Source organism: Eulemur rufifrons, chromosome 24 (genome assembly GCF_041146395.1).
Source record: "Eulemur rufifrons isolate Redbay chromosome 24, OSU_ERuf_1, whole genome shotgun sequence".
NCBI lineage: Eukaryota > Metazoa > Chordata > Mammalia > Primates > Lemuridae > Eulemur > Eulemur rufifrons.
Genome location: NC_091006.1, coordinates 7,081,151 through 7,097,900, shown reverse-complemented (window position 1 = coordinate 7,097,900; position 16,750 = coordinate 7,081,151). Strand labels below are relative to the sequence as shown.

Genomic DNA, 16,750 nt, shown 5'->3' with positions numbered 1-16,750 from the left:
AAAACACAATATCATTTTGTGTGATCAGGAGGGAGTGTGAAAAGGGCTTGGGATGCTGGAATGTCCTCTTAATAGATTTGACCTAGGTGAAGGTTATAAGGATGTGTTGATTTTGAGATAATGTTAATATAATGAGCTGTATACATTATGGTTTATGTACTTGATTTATTTTACTATTTGCATACTTATTCACATGTGTATTTTATTTCATGAAATGTTTTAAAAATATTCCTATGAATCACATCAGAATGTTTTCCCATAAGGAGGCAATAGGCATGGAAAATGAGTATAAAAGAAAATAAATAGGCTGGGCACGGTGGCTCATGCCTGTAATCCTAGCACTCTGGGAGGCCGAGGTGGGTGGATTGTTTGAGCTCAGGAGTTCAAGACCAGCCTGAGCAAGAGCGAGACTTCGTCTCTACTAAAAATAGAAGAAATTATATGGACAGCTAAAAATATATATAGAAAAATTAGCTGGGCGTGGTGGTGCATTCCTGTAGTCCCAGCTACTCAGGAGGCTGAGGCAGGAGGATTGCTTGAGCCCAGGAGTTTGAGGTTGCTGTGAGCTAGGCTGATGCCATGGCGCTCTAGCCTGGGCAACAGAGTGAGACTCTGTCTCAAAATAAATAAATAAATAAATAGGTAGGCAGGTGGGTGGGTGGGTATACAGGCAGCTAGATAAGCATTAATAGATGAAACAATGGGGTCTGTGCTAGCAACAGCTCTAGAATTTTTTGCTAACATGGACACTATGTACAGACAGACATTTAAATTTAAATTCAATTTATTTAAAAATTCAGTTCATCCATCACATTAATCCCATTTCAAGTGTTCAACAGCCACATATAGCTGCCACCTAGCACATTGGACAGTGCAAATGTAGAAAAGTTTCATCATCACACAAAAGTTATATTAGACAGCATAGCTGGGCATGGATGAGATCTCCTGGAGAAAAAACCATGATCCGAGAAAGCAGAGAGGGAGAGTCTGAAAAGCCCGGTATTAAAGGAGTTATTTTAGGAAACAGACTACAGTCACACAGGATTCAGAAGAAGGTGATATTATGGAAGCCAAGGCCCCAGATAATTTCAAAGAGGAAGTGTTAATGTCAGATGTTACTGAAAAGGAACAAAGGAGCTAGAACTAAATAATAGGTCCTGGGAGAGTTTAGCAAAACAGTTTCGGTGCATATGGAAGTCAGATTGTGGGATCCACACTATTAAGGAATGAAGTTAGAAATTGCCAACAAATCTGAATTTAGCTGGAGAGAGCATTAATAAATTCTCTCCAGCCATGCCCTGGTCTACAAAGCCCAGCCAGGCCAGAGGATCCCAGGGGTCTGGAATGGCGTGACCAGTGCGGATCCTGCAGGGAGAAGCAGAAAGGCTCAGACATGCAGACACTTGTTTGAGCTCAGAGCGAGGCTGCCAGCGTGGGATAGATGTGGTTTCTCTGACCGGGAGGAAGTGGCCCCAGAGGTTATTCCCGGGGCCACCAGTGGGGTTCCTAAGAGTTAATATGGTATGGGGCAGGACACAGGGTGTGCCACAACACACATATACACCCACATACACACCTTGGGCCCTGGAAGAAGTGAGAAAGAAAGTCCCAGGGGGTTGTGAAATATAGAGTATTAATTTGTGAGAGTTCCCACCACCACTGCATTTCTGGAGACTCCAGCTACAGAGAGCAACCATGGGTTTCAAAGGAGAGAAGCTTTTCTCTGGGAAAGACTTAGAGGGGCTGAGGGCCAGAATCACCCCTGAAGGGCACCCCGATTCTTTACCCATCACCTCTCCTTTCTTTGAGAGTCTCAGACACACAGCATTCTGACATCTTGGTTTGCAATTGCTGTGTCCTCCTCAGGAATCGTAGCTTCCCATCCTCCCAGTCCTTATTTCTCTCAGGGGCCCGAGAGCCCCCTCCACCAACACTCTGACCCCTCAGGGACCCAGGTATCCCTCTCCCAAAGCTCCCACCCACCATGAGTCTCCCACCCCTGCTTGTTTCTTGTTATCTCTGGCTTTTATCCAGTCTCCTATTTACACACTTGGTTTTCCTGGTTGACTTTATGTCCCAGTCAACTCAGCCTTTATCTTTTCCCTCTGGGAAGCTGCGTGGGGTGGGCGTGGGGATGGGTTTGAGCGCCAGGGAGAGAGGAGCCGCCACCCAGCCTGGGCGCCATGGCCTCATGATAAGACAGGAGGCATCCTGGGGGCGGCAGCTGCTGGGGTGTTGTCTGAGAGGACACCCAGGCTTTGCAGCTGCTGTTTTCAGGGGAGACTCCCCAGTAAACAATGAGTCCCCAAGGTAGGGAGGATGGGAGTAGGGCATGGGTCAGGCTATCCCCTCGGGAGGTGCCGACTCCATCTCAGAGAGACCGTGTCACCTTCCAGCTCTTTCTTCTGCTCCCCTTGTGCAGCCTAGACCCCCATCTCCCATCTCAGGCAAATTCTGGGGCGACAGAGAGGCACAGAGGCACCCAAAACCTGTTCAGCCAGTCCCTTCTGAGGGCAAAAACAAAAACAAAAAAGAAAACCCCAAACCAAATAATTTTCCAGGAAGTGGAATCTGCACAGAACCAGGAAATGGAAGCCTCGCCCTTCACACACAGCCTCTGCCCAGGTGACCACCCTGCTCCCCCGCCTGGGACCACACCAGAGGGCCTCTCTCCCACCTGCAGTTCTTGAGAATTTACAGAGTGCCTTCCAGGAAATAAAAAAGCCCAGTGAGGCTAGTTTCGATGTTCCCACCTCATAGATGGGGAACCTGTTGGACCGGTGGTGGAGGTCTTGCGTCCCACTCCATGGGTCTCAGACTCCGGCCCACCCCAGATACCTGTGCCTCAGTGTTGCCTGGAAACAGGACATGGGTAGTGGAGGACCAGAGGTCGGTCTGTGGGGACTGGGGAGGAGCCAGGACCCGGATATGGGTCCCTCACTATTGTTCCTGGCAGGAACCAAAGAAATGAATCTGTCCAGTGACCCAGCAAACAAGTGACACCTCGCCCTCGCTCCCCACTCCCCGCTACTCCGGCCCTGCCCAGGAACCCAGGCTCTCAGCACCCTGCTCCCCAGCTGTCTCCCTTAGGGACACCACCCTTCCAGGACCAAGTTTTCCAGTAGGCTCCCCGGGTGCAGCCACCAGCTGTCCTCACACCCTTGTCAGGACTCTGGTGTCGAGACTCGCCCTCCCCCCTTCCCAGGCCTTCAGGGCTCCCCACTCCACCTGGCCCTGAGATCAGCAGCTCCTCCGGGAAGTTGGCACCATCTGCTTGGCATATGGCCCAGGGTGTGGTCTGAGGGGCCAAGAAACTCCACTATATAGCCCAGCCCACAAGCTGACCCTGCAGCTCTGGGAACCTGCAGGTGGGAAGGGCTGGGATCCCCATTTGATGTGGGACAGTAGGTCTCTGACTCTTGCCCTTGGCTCCGGGACTCCTCATCCTACCCGCAAACCCACTGGACATCCAACTCCTTACCCCTGTCCCCTGCTCCTGCCTTCCCTCCCCTACTCCCAGACCCACTGGACAGCCAGTCTCTCCTATACACACACTGGCCCCTGGATCCAGCCTACATCGTCCTATCTGCCTGACTTCCCTCCCCACCGCAGCCTTCCTGGTGCCCGGGTTGTCCTTGTCCTGAGGCTGGGCCCTTCTGTCCTCTCCCGGAAGGTCTCCAGCAGCAGGTGCAGACCAGCCTCCGATGATCTCCTCTCTTTCACCCCTGCAGGCATGGGTTCCCTGTGGAGCTGGTGGACGCTGTGGGCCGGAGCAGCCCTCCTGTGGGGTAAGTCAGACCGAGACCCCCTCCTTGGCCTTGTTCCAATCTAGGGAACTCTGCCTGGGTCGGCACCTTCCCCAGCCCCTTCCGTTTGTGCCCCCTCCACAATCCCACTTCCAATGTCACTCCAGGCTAGCTGAAGAGGCTGTTCAGTTCTGCAGAGAAATGTGGTGGAATTCACCCATTCTCGCTCTTTTCTGGAGGGAAGCTGGAAAAAACCTTAGTCCCCAAACTCCAGTGTGCAAGAACTACCACTTTCTTGGTTTTCTGCAACTCAACTAGGGTTTTTTTTTTTTTTTGAGACAGAGTCTCACTCTGTTGCCCAGGCTAGAGTGAGTGCCGTGGCGTCAGCCTAGCTCACAGCAACCTCAAACTCCCGAGCTCAAGGGATCCTCCTGCCTCAGCCTCCGGAGTAGCTGGGACTATAGGCATGCACCACCATGCCCGGCTAATTTTTTCTATATATATTTTTAGCTGTCCATATAATTTATTTCTATTTTTTAGTAGAGATGGGGTCTCGCTCTTGCTCAGGCTGGTCTCGAACTCCTGAGCTCAAACGATCCGCCCACCTCGGCCTCCCAGAGTGCTAGGATTACAGGCGTGAGCCACCGCGCCCGGCCTCAACTAGGGTTTTAATGCTGAGCCTTATTCTGTTGAGGTGATGGGAAATGTCACTTGTTTGCTGGCTCACTGGACAGATTCATTTCTTAGTCTTAGATAAAGCCAAGGTACTGGGGGAAGTTGGGGTATCGGGACCCCCTGGTCACCAGTCAGCGTTCATCTAGGTTACTTTCTAAATGTCCGTTGTCCCACATCCCCTGGTCCCCTGGGACACTGGGCTGCCTTCAGGGCTCCCCTCACTCACATAACCCCACCTTCTCTTCAGGTCTCTGCCTGGGTCAGCACCTCCTCCCTCTCTTCTCAGCCCTGGGAAATCTCTTCCTAGTTGGAATGTTGAGAAGCCCCTGTGCCCCTCTATTTCTGGGAGACATTTTGCCCACACTCCCACAATCCCCTGCTTTCCTTCACCCCCTTTCCCTATTTACCCCAAGTCCTGTTAGGACGGAAACCACACTCTGGCGGCTGAGTCCAGCCAGTTTGGGCTCCACAGTGCTTAACAATTTGGGGTTGGAGATTTCACATGACAACACTGATTGTCAGTTTCCCTTGAAAAACAGGAAGATCTGGCATTAAAAAAAAAAAAAAAAGCCAGTAATCTTTCATAATGACAGGTGAAAGCTGTGGCAACCACCCGCTTTAGTTGGCATATAGGGCTCCAATTTGCACAGTCAGCACCCGGACCCTTTCACACGTTTATGTCACTCGCCTGGCCCCATCGGTGTCTGAGTTTGAGAGCCCTGTCCAAAGTGTTCAGGCTTTTGGAAAACAAAAGCCACAAAGGCTTGTATGTGAATGCTGTATGAATCAGAAGGAAGGAAAGAGGAGAGGGAAAAAAAAAAAGCTCGAGTTAATATTTCAATATGTTTCTGGGTGTCGGGCAGGAGGTTGCCCCTCTGGTGGGGAGGACTGGATAAACAGACACATGAGTGGGTTTTCTCAACCCAGGGTTGACGCAGGAGGCCTCAGTGGACCCCGGGAACACTGGCCAGGAGGAATTCCTCACGGCCTTCCTGCAGAACCACCAGCCCGGCTACGGCTCAGCCTCCCTCCGGCTCCTCATCTCCAGTCTGTCAGAAAGCTCAGCCTCAGTGTCCATCTTCAGCTGGGCAGACAACACCTCGCAGGAGGTCACAGTGAGGCCTGGGGAGTCAGTCGCGGTTAACATCAGTGCCAAGGCTGAAATGCATGGCAGCAATATCTTCCAGCGTGCGGTGGTGGTCCACTCTGACCGCAACATCTCTGTGCAGGCGTTAAATGCTAAGCTCAGAACGTCGGAGCTGACCCTGCTGCGGCCTGTCCGCACCCTGGGCACCGAGTACTTTGTGCTCACACCCACTGGCACCTCAATCAAATATGTCAAGGAGTTTGCTGTGGTGGCTGGTGCAGCAGGTGCTTCTGTCAATATCAAGCTGAAGGGAGGAGTGACATTCCAGGGCAAGTTCTACCCAGCAGGCCATGTTCTGAGTGTGACTCTTCAGCCCTACAACGTGGCCCAGCTACAAAGCATAGCTGATCTCTCGGGGTCAAAGGTCACAGCCAGTAGCCCTGTGGCTGTCCTCTCCGGCCACAGCTGCGTCCAGAAACACACGGACTGCAACTATGTGGTGGAGCAACTGCTGCCCACGTCCTCCTGGGGCACCCACTATGTGGTGCCCCCTCTGGCCTCCCAGACCCGCTATGATCTGGTCTATGTCGTGGCCAGCCAGGCCACAAAGCTCACCTACAACCACGGGGGTACCACCGGCTCCCGTGGGCTCCGGATGGGTGACATAGTAGTGTTCGAGGTCCGGCCATCCCGGCCACTCTACCTGTCTGCAGATGTGGGCATCCAGGTCCTGCTGTTTGGCACAGGGGCCATAAGGAATAGAGTGACCTACGGCCCCTACCTGGTCATGATCCCAGATGTGGCAGCCTACTGCCCTGCCTATGTGGTCAAGACTATGCCAGGCTCTGAGGGTGTAGCCCTGGTGGTGGCACAGACGAAGGCTGCCGACAGATTGACCGTGGACGGGCATGCGCTAGGGGCCACCTGGGTGGCTGTGCCAGGCAGTGAGTTCTCGTACACTGAAGTTGACCTTGGCACTGCCGACAGGATCCACACGGCCGAGGCCACTACCAACTTTGGGCTCCTCACCTTCGGGCTGGCCCAGTCTGTGGGCCATGGGACAGCAGCTGATTGTAGCCAGAGTGAGTGATGGGAAATGACCACTGGCCCTGTCCACCTGGTGACCCTTTTCCACCCACCTGCTCCTCTGCAGCTTCCTGGCTCAGCTGGGCTGTCCACCCCTCAACGCCTTCCTTCCTGCCTTCCTTCCTTAAGCTCCCCAGCCCCTCCCCTCCCCCCAGGAACAATACTCTAAATATTTAGCAACCAGTGTGACCCAGGGCACAACCAGTCAGAAGAGACATCAGCCAGAGCACTGCAGCAGGGTCGTGGGAGCCCCACTGTGCTGGCATCAGCCCTTGTCTGTTAGTTCGTTGGGGGAAGGGTCCCAGGGCAGAGCCAGGGTGCCAAGAGGGAGGTATCTTTGGTGGGGGCAGTAGTGTCAGGTCAGCAGCTTCTTACCAGTCAGTTTGGAAACATTTTGATATTTTAGCAACTGACACAGCCATACCAGTTGCTAGCTGCCACTCCCCACACCTCATGTAGGAATGTTAATGCCCAAACTAAGGGGGTCTAAAACTATAATGATAATGGTGACTACCATGTTGGAGGGGGAGTATCTCTCAGTGTACCAGGGATCTTTCTAGGTGCTTCACGTTTTAACATAGTTAATATACAGGACTTGGTGGTACGTGCGACCTCAGGCTGAGCCCACTGAGGAGCTGCCACCAGGCAGTGGAGTGTGGTATCTGAGGACACAGAGGCTAGAGCCAGAGTGCCTGGGCATCAAATCCCAGCCCTGCTTGTGTGACCTTGAGCATGTGACTATAATCCTGTGGGCTTCGGTTTCCACATCTGTAAAATGGGGATAGGAACTGCACATCCCTCCCAGGCTTGTAGTGAGGGTGGAATGAGTTACCAGTTGTAAAGCCCTTAGTGGTCTCTGAAGCGATGAGAGCCATGACAGGGTGAGCTATTATCATGAGGGATCAGAGGGCAAGAATTGTTGAAGATTGGGAAACACGGAGGAAAAGCTGCTTCTTCCTCTGTGGTCTCCCCCGGCTAGTAGCCTAGACACTGGGGCTCCCAATCCTGGCAAAAATGCCCCTCCTCCTCACCCTCCAGGGCGTGGAACCATCCAACCGCAGGGGGCCACTTTGAGCTTGAATAGTAGAAAGGGAGAGGGGGCGAGTGGTTAATTACAACGATTAGCACTCAATTTAACACCTGGGTTCAGTTCCAAATCTCACTTATGTTTTAGCTTATTTAAACCTGACAACATCCCCCAAATCTCCATGAAAAAGGTATTGTTACAGATGAGAATAGTGAGGCACAGAGAGTTTAAAATAGCTTGCCCAGTGTCCTAGAGCTAATTGGTTGAGCCGGGATTCCTACCCAGGCAGCCTGAGTCCACAGTCATTTCCATTCTGCCCAACAGCCTCTGTCTTCTATTCTCTGTCCTTACAGAAATCTCTCAGCCTTTTCACCGGGGTGGGAAGGTAGGGAGGGGAAGGTGGGGGAGAAAAGCACAGATTAACGTCTCCGCAGCAGTTCCTGCCCATCCTCCTGCACTACATTCCATTCTTTTGAGCTGAGCTGTGTTAAACTGAGGAATCAGAAAACTTGGGGTTTCCAGAGAGGCGGGAGCAGCTCTCTCCCTGCGAGGTTCCAGACCTCAGTTTCCCCACCTCTAAAATGGGCGATCGTGAGCGAACTGTCCCAAACTCCCAGGGCAGGAGAGCTCCAGGATTCCTGCCCCCGCGGACACTGCTGACCCTCTCTTTTCGCCGCCCCCCTTGCCTCTCCAGCTCAGCTGTCCCCCACGGAGCCCACCTGCGTGCAGTGTGCAGCCGGGCAGCGCTGCCAGGTGGTGGGCGGGCAGCCCAAGTGCGTGGCGCAGTCCACGGGCGTCTGCCGCGCCCAGGGTGACCCCCATTACACCACCTTCGACGGCCGTCGCTACGACATGATGGGCACCTGCACGTACACGATGGCCGAGCTGTGCAGCGAGGACGACACCCTGCCCGCCTTCAGCGTGGAAGCCAAGAACGAGCACCGGAGCAGCCGCCGCGTCTCCTACGTGGGCTTGGTGACCGTGCGCGCCTACAGCCACTCCGTGTCGCTGGCCCGCGGGGAAGTTGGCTTCGCCCGGGTGAGTGTCTTGAGGCTTTGGGTTTTACATCCCGACGAGCCTCCAGTCAAAGGCCCGGGTGTCAAACCCCAAACCCGAGCCCTTTGCAACAGGGCGGAAGGTTTAGAGAAGTGGGCGGCGGCGGCAGGAGGCTGCGGAAGGGGCATTTGAAAATCAGTGGCAGGACCTTAAAACCCTGTCCTCCAGCAATTCCGCTTCTAGAAACTTTAAATTTGCTCAGAGAGATGGTTGGGGTGGGGGGAAGTGTGTGCCAACATGGTTTACAGTAGGAAAAAAAAAAAAAAGGAAGACAGGAAAAGAAACTAAAATGTACAACAATGAGGTATTTAAGTGATGAAACCACGAAACTCAGTGAGCACTTCCCCCTTTGCCAGGTGTTTCTTGGCACTTTGCTTTGCATTTAGGGCGCACAGCAGCTCTGCAGGGTGGGCATTACTATGCACACATTCAGATGAGGAAACTGAAGTTGACAGAGGCCAGTGACTTTCCCAGGACTCACAGCAAGTAAGAGGTGGGGCTGGGGACACAGGCAGGCTGTGTCCCTCTTCTTAATCCAAAGGCCATTCTGCCTCTAGAAATAGTTACTACTCACCCGAATAACAGCCTAGAGCAATTACTTCCCCTTTTCCCACCATTTTATTATGAAAATGTTAAAGCATCCAGAACCGTTGAAATCATTGCACAGTGAACGCTCATACGCCAGTCACCTAAATTCTAAACATCTTACTGTTCTGGACTTATCACACATCCATCCATCCGTTCATCCATCTGTCCGCTGAAGCATATTTTACGTGCTTCAAAGTAAGTTCCAGGCCGGGCGCGGTGGCTCACGCCTGTAATCCTAGCACTCTGGGAGGCCGAGGCGGGTGGATCGCTGGAGGTCAGGAGTTCGAGACCAGCCTGACCAAGAGCGAGACCCCGTCTCTACTAAAAATAGAAAGAAATTATATGGACAACTAAAAATATATATAGAAAAAAATTAGCCGGGCATGGTGGCACATGCCTGTAGTCCCAGCTACTTGGGAGGCTGAGGCCGTAGGATCGCTTAAGCCCAGGAGTTTGAGGTTGCTGTGAGCTAGGCTGACGCCACGGCACTCACTCTAGCCCGGGCAACAGAGCGAGACTCTGTCTCAAAAAAAAAAAAAAAAAACAAAAAAAAAAAACAAAGTAAGTTCCAGACAGCAGTACACTTCCCTCAAAAGACTCCAACATGTGCGTCATTAACTAGAATACAATATTTTTACACTTTTTTTGCTTATAGTTGAGATAAAATTTACACATAGTAAAATTCACAAATCAGCACAGTTCCCTGATTTTTGACAACTGTGTAGCCAAATCCTTCATGAAGACATAGAGTATTTTCATCGCCTTGGAAGATTCCTTCATGCCCCTTTGCAACAATCCCCAACCAGCCCACCCCCGGAGGCAATCACGGTTCTGATTTTTTTTTTCCACCATAGATTATTTTTGCCTATTCAAGAACATCATATTAATGGAATCATATAGAGTAAGAAGCCCATGTGTAAGGTTTCTTTTTGCTCAGCATAGTGTTTTTGAGATTCTTCCGTGTTGTGCAATTACTTTTATTTTTATTTTTTTTTATTTTTTTTTTTTGTTGAGACAGAGTCTCACTTTGTTGCCCAGGCTAGAGTGAGTGCCGTGGCGTCAGCCTAGCTCACAGCAACCTCAAACTCCTGGGCTTAAGTGATCCTACTGCCTCAGCCTCCCGAGTAGCTGGGACTACAGGCATGCGCCACTATGCCCGGCTAATTTTTTCTATATAGATTTTTAGTTGTCCATATAATTTCTTTCTATTTTTAGTAGAGACGGGGTCTCGCTCTTGCTCAGGCTGGTCTCGAACTCCTGACCTCGAGCGATCCACCCGCCTCGGCCTCCCAGAGTGCTAGGATTACAGGCGTGAGCCACCGCGCCCGGCCAACTTTTTTAAATAGGAAAAGCATTCACGTAGCTCAGAATAAAAAGGGCATATTATGAAAGGTCTGGTTTCCACTCCCGTCTTCATCTGCTCCCCTCCCCCACATGCCCCACCCAGAACTATTTGATTGATTTATTGAATATTCATTTAGGGCTTCTGTAAGGAAGATTCTTTCATACAGCTGCACAGTTCTCCATTGGATGGATGTCCCTAGTTCATTTAACTGGCCCCCTGGGGACAGACATATTGTGCACTATTACAAACAATATTGAAGTGAATATTCTTGCACCTCCCTCAGTTGGTGGGTGTGCAGGTAAATCTGAGAGACGACTAACTAGCTGGATGAAAGTAGGTGTTCTTGAGCTCTAGAGGGAATGAGCACAAGTTCAGAGATCACTGGTCTTAAGAGAGAGGCAGGTGTGAACAGCCATCCTGGACTCGGAGCCTTGAGCATGGGGGCTGCAGGCTGTCTCTGTCACTGCAGTGCCCCCTGCACTGCCTGGCACAGAGCAGGACATACAGCAGGACTCAGGGCGCCTTTGCTGAGCACCCGGGTGAGTGGATGCTCTGTCTTCCCTCCGTGCTGTCCTCTCTGGCTGTTGCTCCTTTTTTCACATCCCATTCTCTTGGCTAAGACTCCACCTTCAGGTCTCAGCTCTGGCACGGCTCAGAGAATATGCAAGGAAAGAGTAAGAGAAAGAGTTGCCCGGGGCACAGAGAGACACACTCCTTATGTCTTAGTTCAGGCTCCTATAACAAAGTACCAAGTCCTGGGTGGCTTATAAATGGCAGAACTTTCTCTCTTACAGTTCTGGAGACTAGAAGTCCAAGATCAGAGTGCCAACATGGGCAGGCTCGAGTGAGGGCGCTCTTCCACGTTGCAGACCACCAAGTTCTCATTGTACCCTCACACAGTGGAAAGAGGGCAAGAGAGCTCTCTGGGGCTGCTGTTATAAGGGCCATAGTCCCATTCATAAGGGCGCCACACTCATGACCTAATCACCTCCCAAAGGCACCACCTCCTAACACCATCACATTGGGGGCTGGGATTTCAACATATGTTTGTGGGGGGCACAAAGATTCAGTCCATAATACCAAGCCAGACGGATGGGCCAGGATCTCTCTGCACTCAGGACATTTGCTCAGGTATACGCTCCCCCTCCTGGGTTTCCTGGCTGTCTCTTACTGGTCCTTCAAGGATCACCTCAGCTGTGCCTTCCTCTGGGAAGCCTTCCCTGACCAGTAAGGTTGGGTCTGGCTCCTTTTCTAGGCTCTCACAGCCACCTGTCTCCCCTTAGCCCATTAGCCCAGCCCTGACCCCTCAACCTGTGCCACCCCTTCCCAATCCTAGGCCTGACCCTTCTGCGTGTGCTTCTCCCATCTCAGCCCTGAGCACTCTGAGCGGCCACTGTCTGCTGACGGGTGTGTCTCTCCCAGCCTGGAGCCCCATGAGGTTGGGGCCTGGGGCTCTCTTGGTCACCACTGTATCCCCAGGATCTTCCAGCCCAGGGCCAGGAGCAGACTGAGTGCCCAGTGGATGTTTATTTAAGGCAGCAATGACTTCATTTATTTATTGAGGGCCTGTGAGTCTACCAAGCACTGTTCCAGGCACTGGAGATAAAGCAGTGATCAAAGCAAACAAAAACCCTTTTCTTGGTGGAGCAGACATTCTGGTGGAGTCAGACAGAAGATAAACATGGGCCGGGCGCGGTGGCTCACGCCTGTAATCCTAGCACTCTGGGAGGCCGAGGCGGGTGGATCGCTCGAGGTCAGGGGTTCGAGACCAGCCTGAGCAAGAGTGAGACCCCGTCTCTACTAAAAATAGGAAGACATTATATGGACAACTAAAAATCTATATAGAAAAAATTAGCCGGGCATAGTGGCGCATGCCTGTAGTCCCAGCTACTCGGGAGGCTGAGGCAGTAGGATCGCTTGAGCTCAGGAGTTTGAGGTTGCTGTGAGCTAAGCTGACGCCACGGCACTCACTCTAGCCTGGGCAACAAAGTGAGACTCTGTCTCAACAAAAAACAAAAAAAACAGAAGATAAACATGATTCATTTGCCAATTATATTGTAGAAGGCTAGAGGCCACGGGGAAAAAGTAAAGCAGGGAAGGAGAGTAGGGAGTAAGGAGGGGTTGCCATTTAAAACATGGCAGTTAGGGACGGCCTCGCTGCATCAGTGTCATTTGAGCAAGTATTTTATAGGAGGTATGGGAGTGAGCCATGTTCCCATCTGGGGGAAAGCCGGTTCAGGCCATGGGAACGGCAGGAGCTCGGACGGTGGCAGTAGCAGAAGGAAGGAGTTCCAGTGCAGCCAGAGCAGGGGAGCAAGGGGGGGAGGTGAGGGCTGGAGGGCAGACCACACAGGGGCCTGACCGCCCCTTCCCACCCACTCTGCAGATTGACAACCAGCGCTCACGCTTGCCAGTCTCCCTGAGCAAGGGTCGCCTGCGTGTGTACAAGAGCGGGACACGGGCTGTGGTGGAGCTGGACTTTGGACTGGTGGTCACTTACAACTGGGACTGCCAGCTGGTACTGACCTTGCCCGAGAACTTCCAAGACCAGGTGTGCGGGCTGTGTGGCAACTATAATGGCAACCCCGATGACGACTTCTTCACACCCGACTGGGAGCAGGCTCCTAACGTCATTGACTTTGCCAGTAGCTGGAAGCTGGATGACGGGGACTACTTATGTGAAGATGGCTGCCAGAACAACTGTCCCTCCTGCACCCCAGGCCAGGCCCAGCACTATGAGGGTGACAAACTCTGCGGCATGCTGACCCGGCTTGATGGCCCCTTTGCTGTCTGCCATGATACCTTGGACCCCAAGACCTTCGTGAAGGAGTGTGTATACGACCTGTGTGTGACGGGCGGAGAGCGGCTCAGCCTGTGCCGTAGCCTCAGTGCCTACGCCCAGGCCTGTGTGGAGCTTGGCATCTCTGTCGGGGACTGGAGGTCACCAGCAAACTGCCGTGAGTGATGCCCTGGGTGGGGGCTGGGAGCACATGGTGAGGGGCAGAGGGCCCCTTGCATCTCTCAATGTCTGAGCACCTGTGGCTCAGCTTGGTGCTGGGCAGTGCCAAGGACCCAGCGATGGCCAAGACAGCCAGGCTGTGCCCACAGTGAGCCTAAGGTTGGGGCAGACATATCAATAAACAGTGACAGTCTGATGGGTCAGGGCTGGGATGGGGGCACAGGCAGAGGGCTTGGGGCAGGATGGGGTACAGGCAGAGGAATGGGGACAGGCTGGGGGACAGGGCAAAGGGGTCAGGGAAGGATGGGGAAAGTTCAAGGGGGCTATAGCAGACCAGAGAAGGTTCCTGACCCAGCCTGGGGAGGAGAGGGTCAGGGAGCATTTTCTAGAGAAAGGGGTGTCTGATCTGAAACCTGTAGAAGGGGTTGGAAGTAGCCAAGAAATGCCAACATCACTCCCTTTGCTTGTAACTCTCCCGTGACTCCTTGTGCTGTATTATCACCTGCTGGACAAAGTTTAAGCTCTTTAGCCAGACATCCATCCACTTAACCATTCACTCAGTGAGCATTCCTTGAACCCCCACTTGGCCCCATGCCATGCTGGTGATGTTGAGGACACAGTGAGGACTAACACAGACTTGTTCCTGCCCTTGTAGGCTCCTGGAGAAAGTTCACGAAGCAAAAATGATGGGGGGGGGGGAAGGAGGAGGAGGCAACCAAGCTCAGGCCCAGGGCTGGAGACAGGGACTCCGGAGGGGAAGTAAATATGCAGGAGCACAAAGGTCATTTGGAGTTTGTCTTGGTCACTGCTGTGTCCCCAGTGCCCAGGAAGCCCCCTACCCTGATTTCCCCAATGCCTGGCACAAAAAGGGGACCAGGCAGCATCCATGCACTCATTCATTTCTGCAGTATTTCCTGAGCATCTGCCCGGTGCCAGGCCCTGTCCTTGGTGCTGAAGATTCAACAGCGATTGAGACAAACCAGGTGTCCCTCCACCCCACCCCACCCCGGCCACAGAATTTATATCCTAGGGGGGAGAGAAACTATGAAATGTTTTCTCAGAGAGCTAAAGAAATAAAGTTCATGTAATAAAAGTGACTCAGAAGCTCGTGAAGAGAGCGGTCAGGTAAGGCCTTTCCAAGCAGGTAACATTGGAGCCAAGACCAGGGTCAGACAACGGAGTCAGCTAAATACTAACAATGATGTTCACAGAGCATTTCTGTGTAGATTCACTCATCTAATCCTCACAACAGCCCTGCGAGATCTGTGCTATATTATCCCATTTTACTGATGGGGAAATTGAGTCACAGGGAGACTGGAGTCATTTGCTCGTGATCATAGAGTTAAGAAGGGGAGAACTGGGATTTGAACCCAGGCGGTGTGGGCTCCAGAAGCCTTTCTCTTTATCCTGTGCTACACTGCCTTTCTGAGGAAAAGGCAATACAGGCAGAGGGAACAGCCAGTGCAAAGGCCCCGAGGTGAGAGTGTGAGGATGGGGGAGGAGGAGGTGGCTGGGGCTGGGGCAGAGTGAGCCGCAGGGGGAGTGAGAGGAGATGAGGGCAGAGAGCTGATGGGGCAGGATGGCGCAGGGCCTCACAGGCCACGGGCAAGAGTCTGGTTTTTACCCAAGTGAGATGGAGCCACGGGAGGGCTCTGGGAGGGGGAAGGACCTGATGTGACCCAGGTGATCACAGATCCCTCTGGCTGGTGTGAGCAACAGACTGGGGCAGGACGGGAGCAGGGTGGAGGACCAGGCAGGAGGCCTCTGCGGTGTGTAGGATCAGGAGGTGGATTCTGGGTAGATTTTGGATATGGAGCTCACAGGGTTTACTGACAGATTGCTTGTTTAGTGAATGGGGGTGGGGGTTAACTGCATCTCTGATGTTCAGGGCCTGAGTCCCAGAAGCATGGAAGTGCCATTAACTGAGCTGGCGAGCTCTGCGGGAGGAGCAGGATTTGGGTAGGGAAGTCCTGGGCGCCCTTCCCGTCAGGGCGCCCCTACAGGGCCCCTGCTGCTCTGGCCTGACCTGCTGTCTCCCGCCCGCAGCCCTGTCCTGCCCGGCCAACAGCCGCTACGAGCTCTGCGGCCCCGCCTGCCCGGCCTCCTGCAACGCGGAGGCAGCGCCGTCCAACTGCTCGGGGCGCCCGTGCGTCGAGGGCTGTGTGTGTCTCCCGGGCTTCCTGGCCAGCGGCGACCAGTGCGTGCTGGCCTCGTCTTGCGGCTGCGTCTTCCAGGGCCTCCCGCTCGCGCCGGGCCAGGAGGTGTGGGAGAACCAGCTGTGCCAGCGGCGCTGCACCTGCAACGGCACCACCCAGCAGGTGAGCTGCCGCGACACGCAGGGCTGCCCGGCGGGCGAACGCTGCAGCGTCCAGAACGGCCTCCTAGGTTGCTACCCCGACAATTTCGCGAGCTGCCAGGCGTCCGGGGACCCGCATTACTTGAGCTTCGACGGCCGGCGCTTCGACTTCATGGGCACCTGCACGTACCTGCTGGTCGGCTCCTGCGGCCAGGACGCGGAGCTGCCCACGTTCCGAGTGCTGGTGGAGAACGAGCATCGCGGCTCCCAGACCGTGAGCTACACGCGCGCCGTGCGGGTGGAGGCCCGCGGGGTGAAGGTGGCCGTGCGCCGCGAGTACCAGGGGCAAGTCCTGGTGAGTGTCGCGGCGCCCAGGGCTGGGTGGAAGGGCAAGAAATCCCCTCGCAGCAGCTCTGGATCCTGGCTGGGGCTGAGCTGAGCGTCTGTTAGATCTTGTGGCCAGAGGTTAAGACACGGGCCCTCAAGCTGGGTGGCGCTGCTGTCTTTGCTCTGTGACATTGTCTCTCACAGCCTCCATTTTGCCTTTTGTCAAAGGGAGTAATCAGAGGCTGCCCCCTGGGTGGGAAGCACTTCCCAGAGTGGTTGCGGGATTTGCTGAGCTAACACCGTAGGGCATTTGAAAGCGGCCTTGGTGCTGAACAAATGTTCAGTCCGTGTGGGCTGCTATTATTTTTATTGTTATGAGCCCTTGAAATTGCAGATTTGTGCATTTTCTGGGGGACAGTGAACTTTCAGAGAGCAAGGCGACATGTCAGGTGGTATGTGAAATGTTAGGTACTGCGGGGGCGTGTACAGAATAACAGAGATCCTCACCAGCTTCTCAGACCAGGGTGGGGGAGGTGGTGGGCTCACTGGTGAGCCTAC

At 53.4% G+C, this 16,750-nt stretch overlaps 1 protein-coding gene across 1 annotated transcript in view; it reads left to right on the top strand.

Annotated features, from left to right (window-relative positions):
* The first annotated feature begins 3,733 nt into the window (after window positions 1-3,733).
* Window positions 3,734-16,750, top strand: part of FCGBP (Fc gamma binding protein) — a 35,514-nt gene continuing 22,497 nt past the window's right edge. Inside the window, exons 1-5 of the mRNA XM_069456893.1 lie at window positions 3,734-3,788; window positions 5,349-6,590; window positions 8,316-8,659; window positions 12,997-13,567; window positions 15,616-16,220. Coding sequence (XP_069312994.1) covers window positions 3,734-3,788; window positions 5,349-6,590; window positions 8,316-8,659; window positions 12,997-13,567; window positions 15,616-16,220 — 2,817 coding nt within the window. The remainder of the gene's footprint in view (window positions 3,789-5,348; window positions 6,591-8,315; window positions 8,660-12,996; window positions 13,568-15,615; window positions 16,221-16,750) is intronic.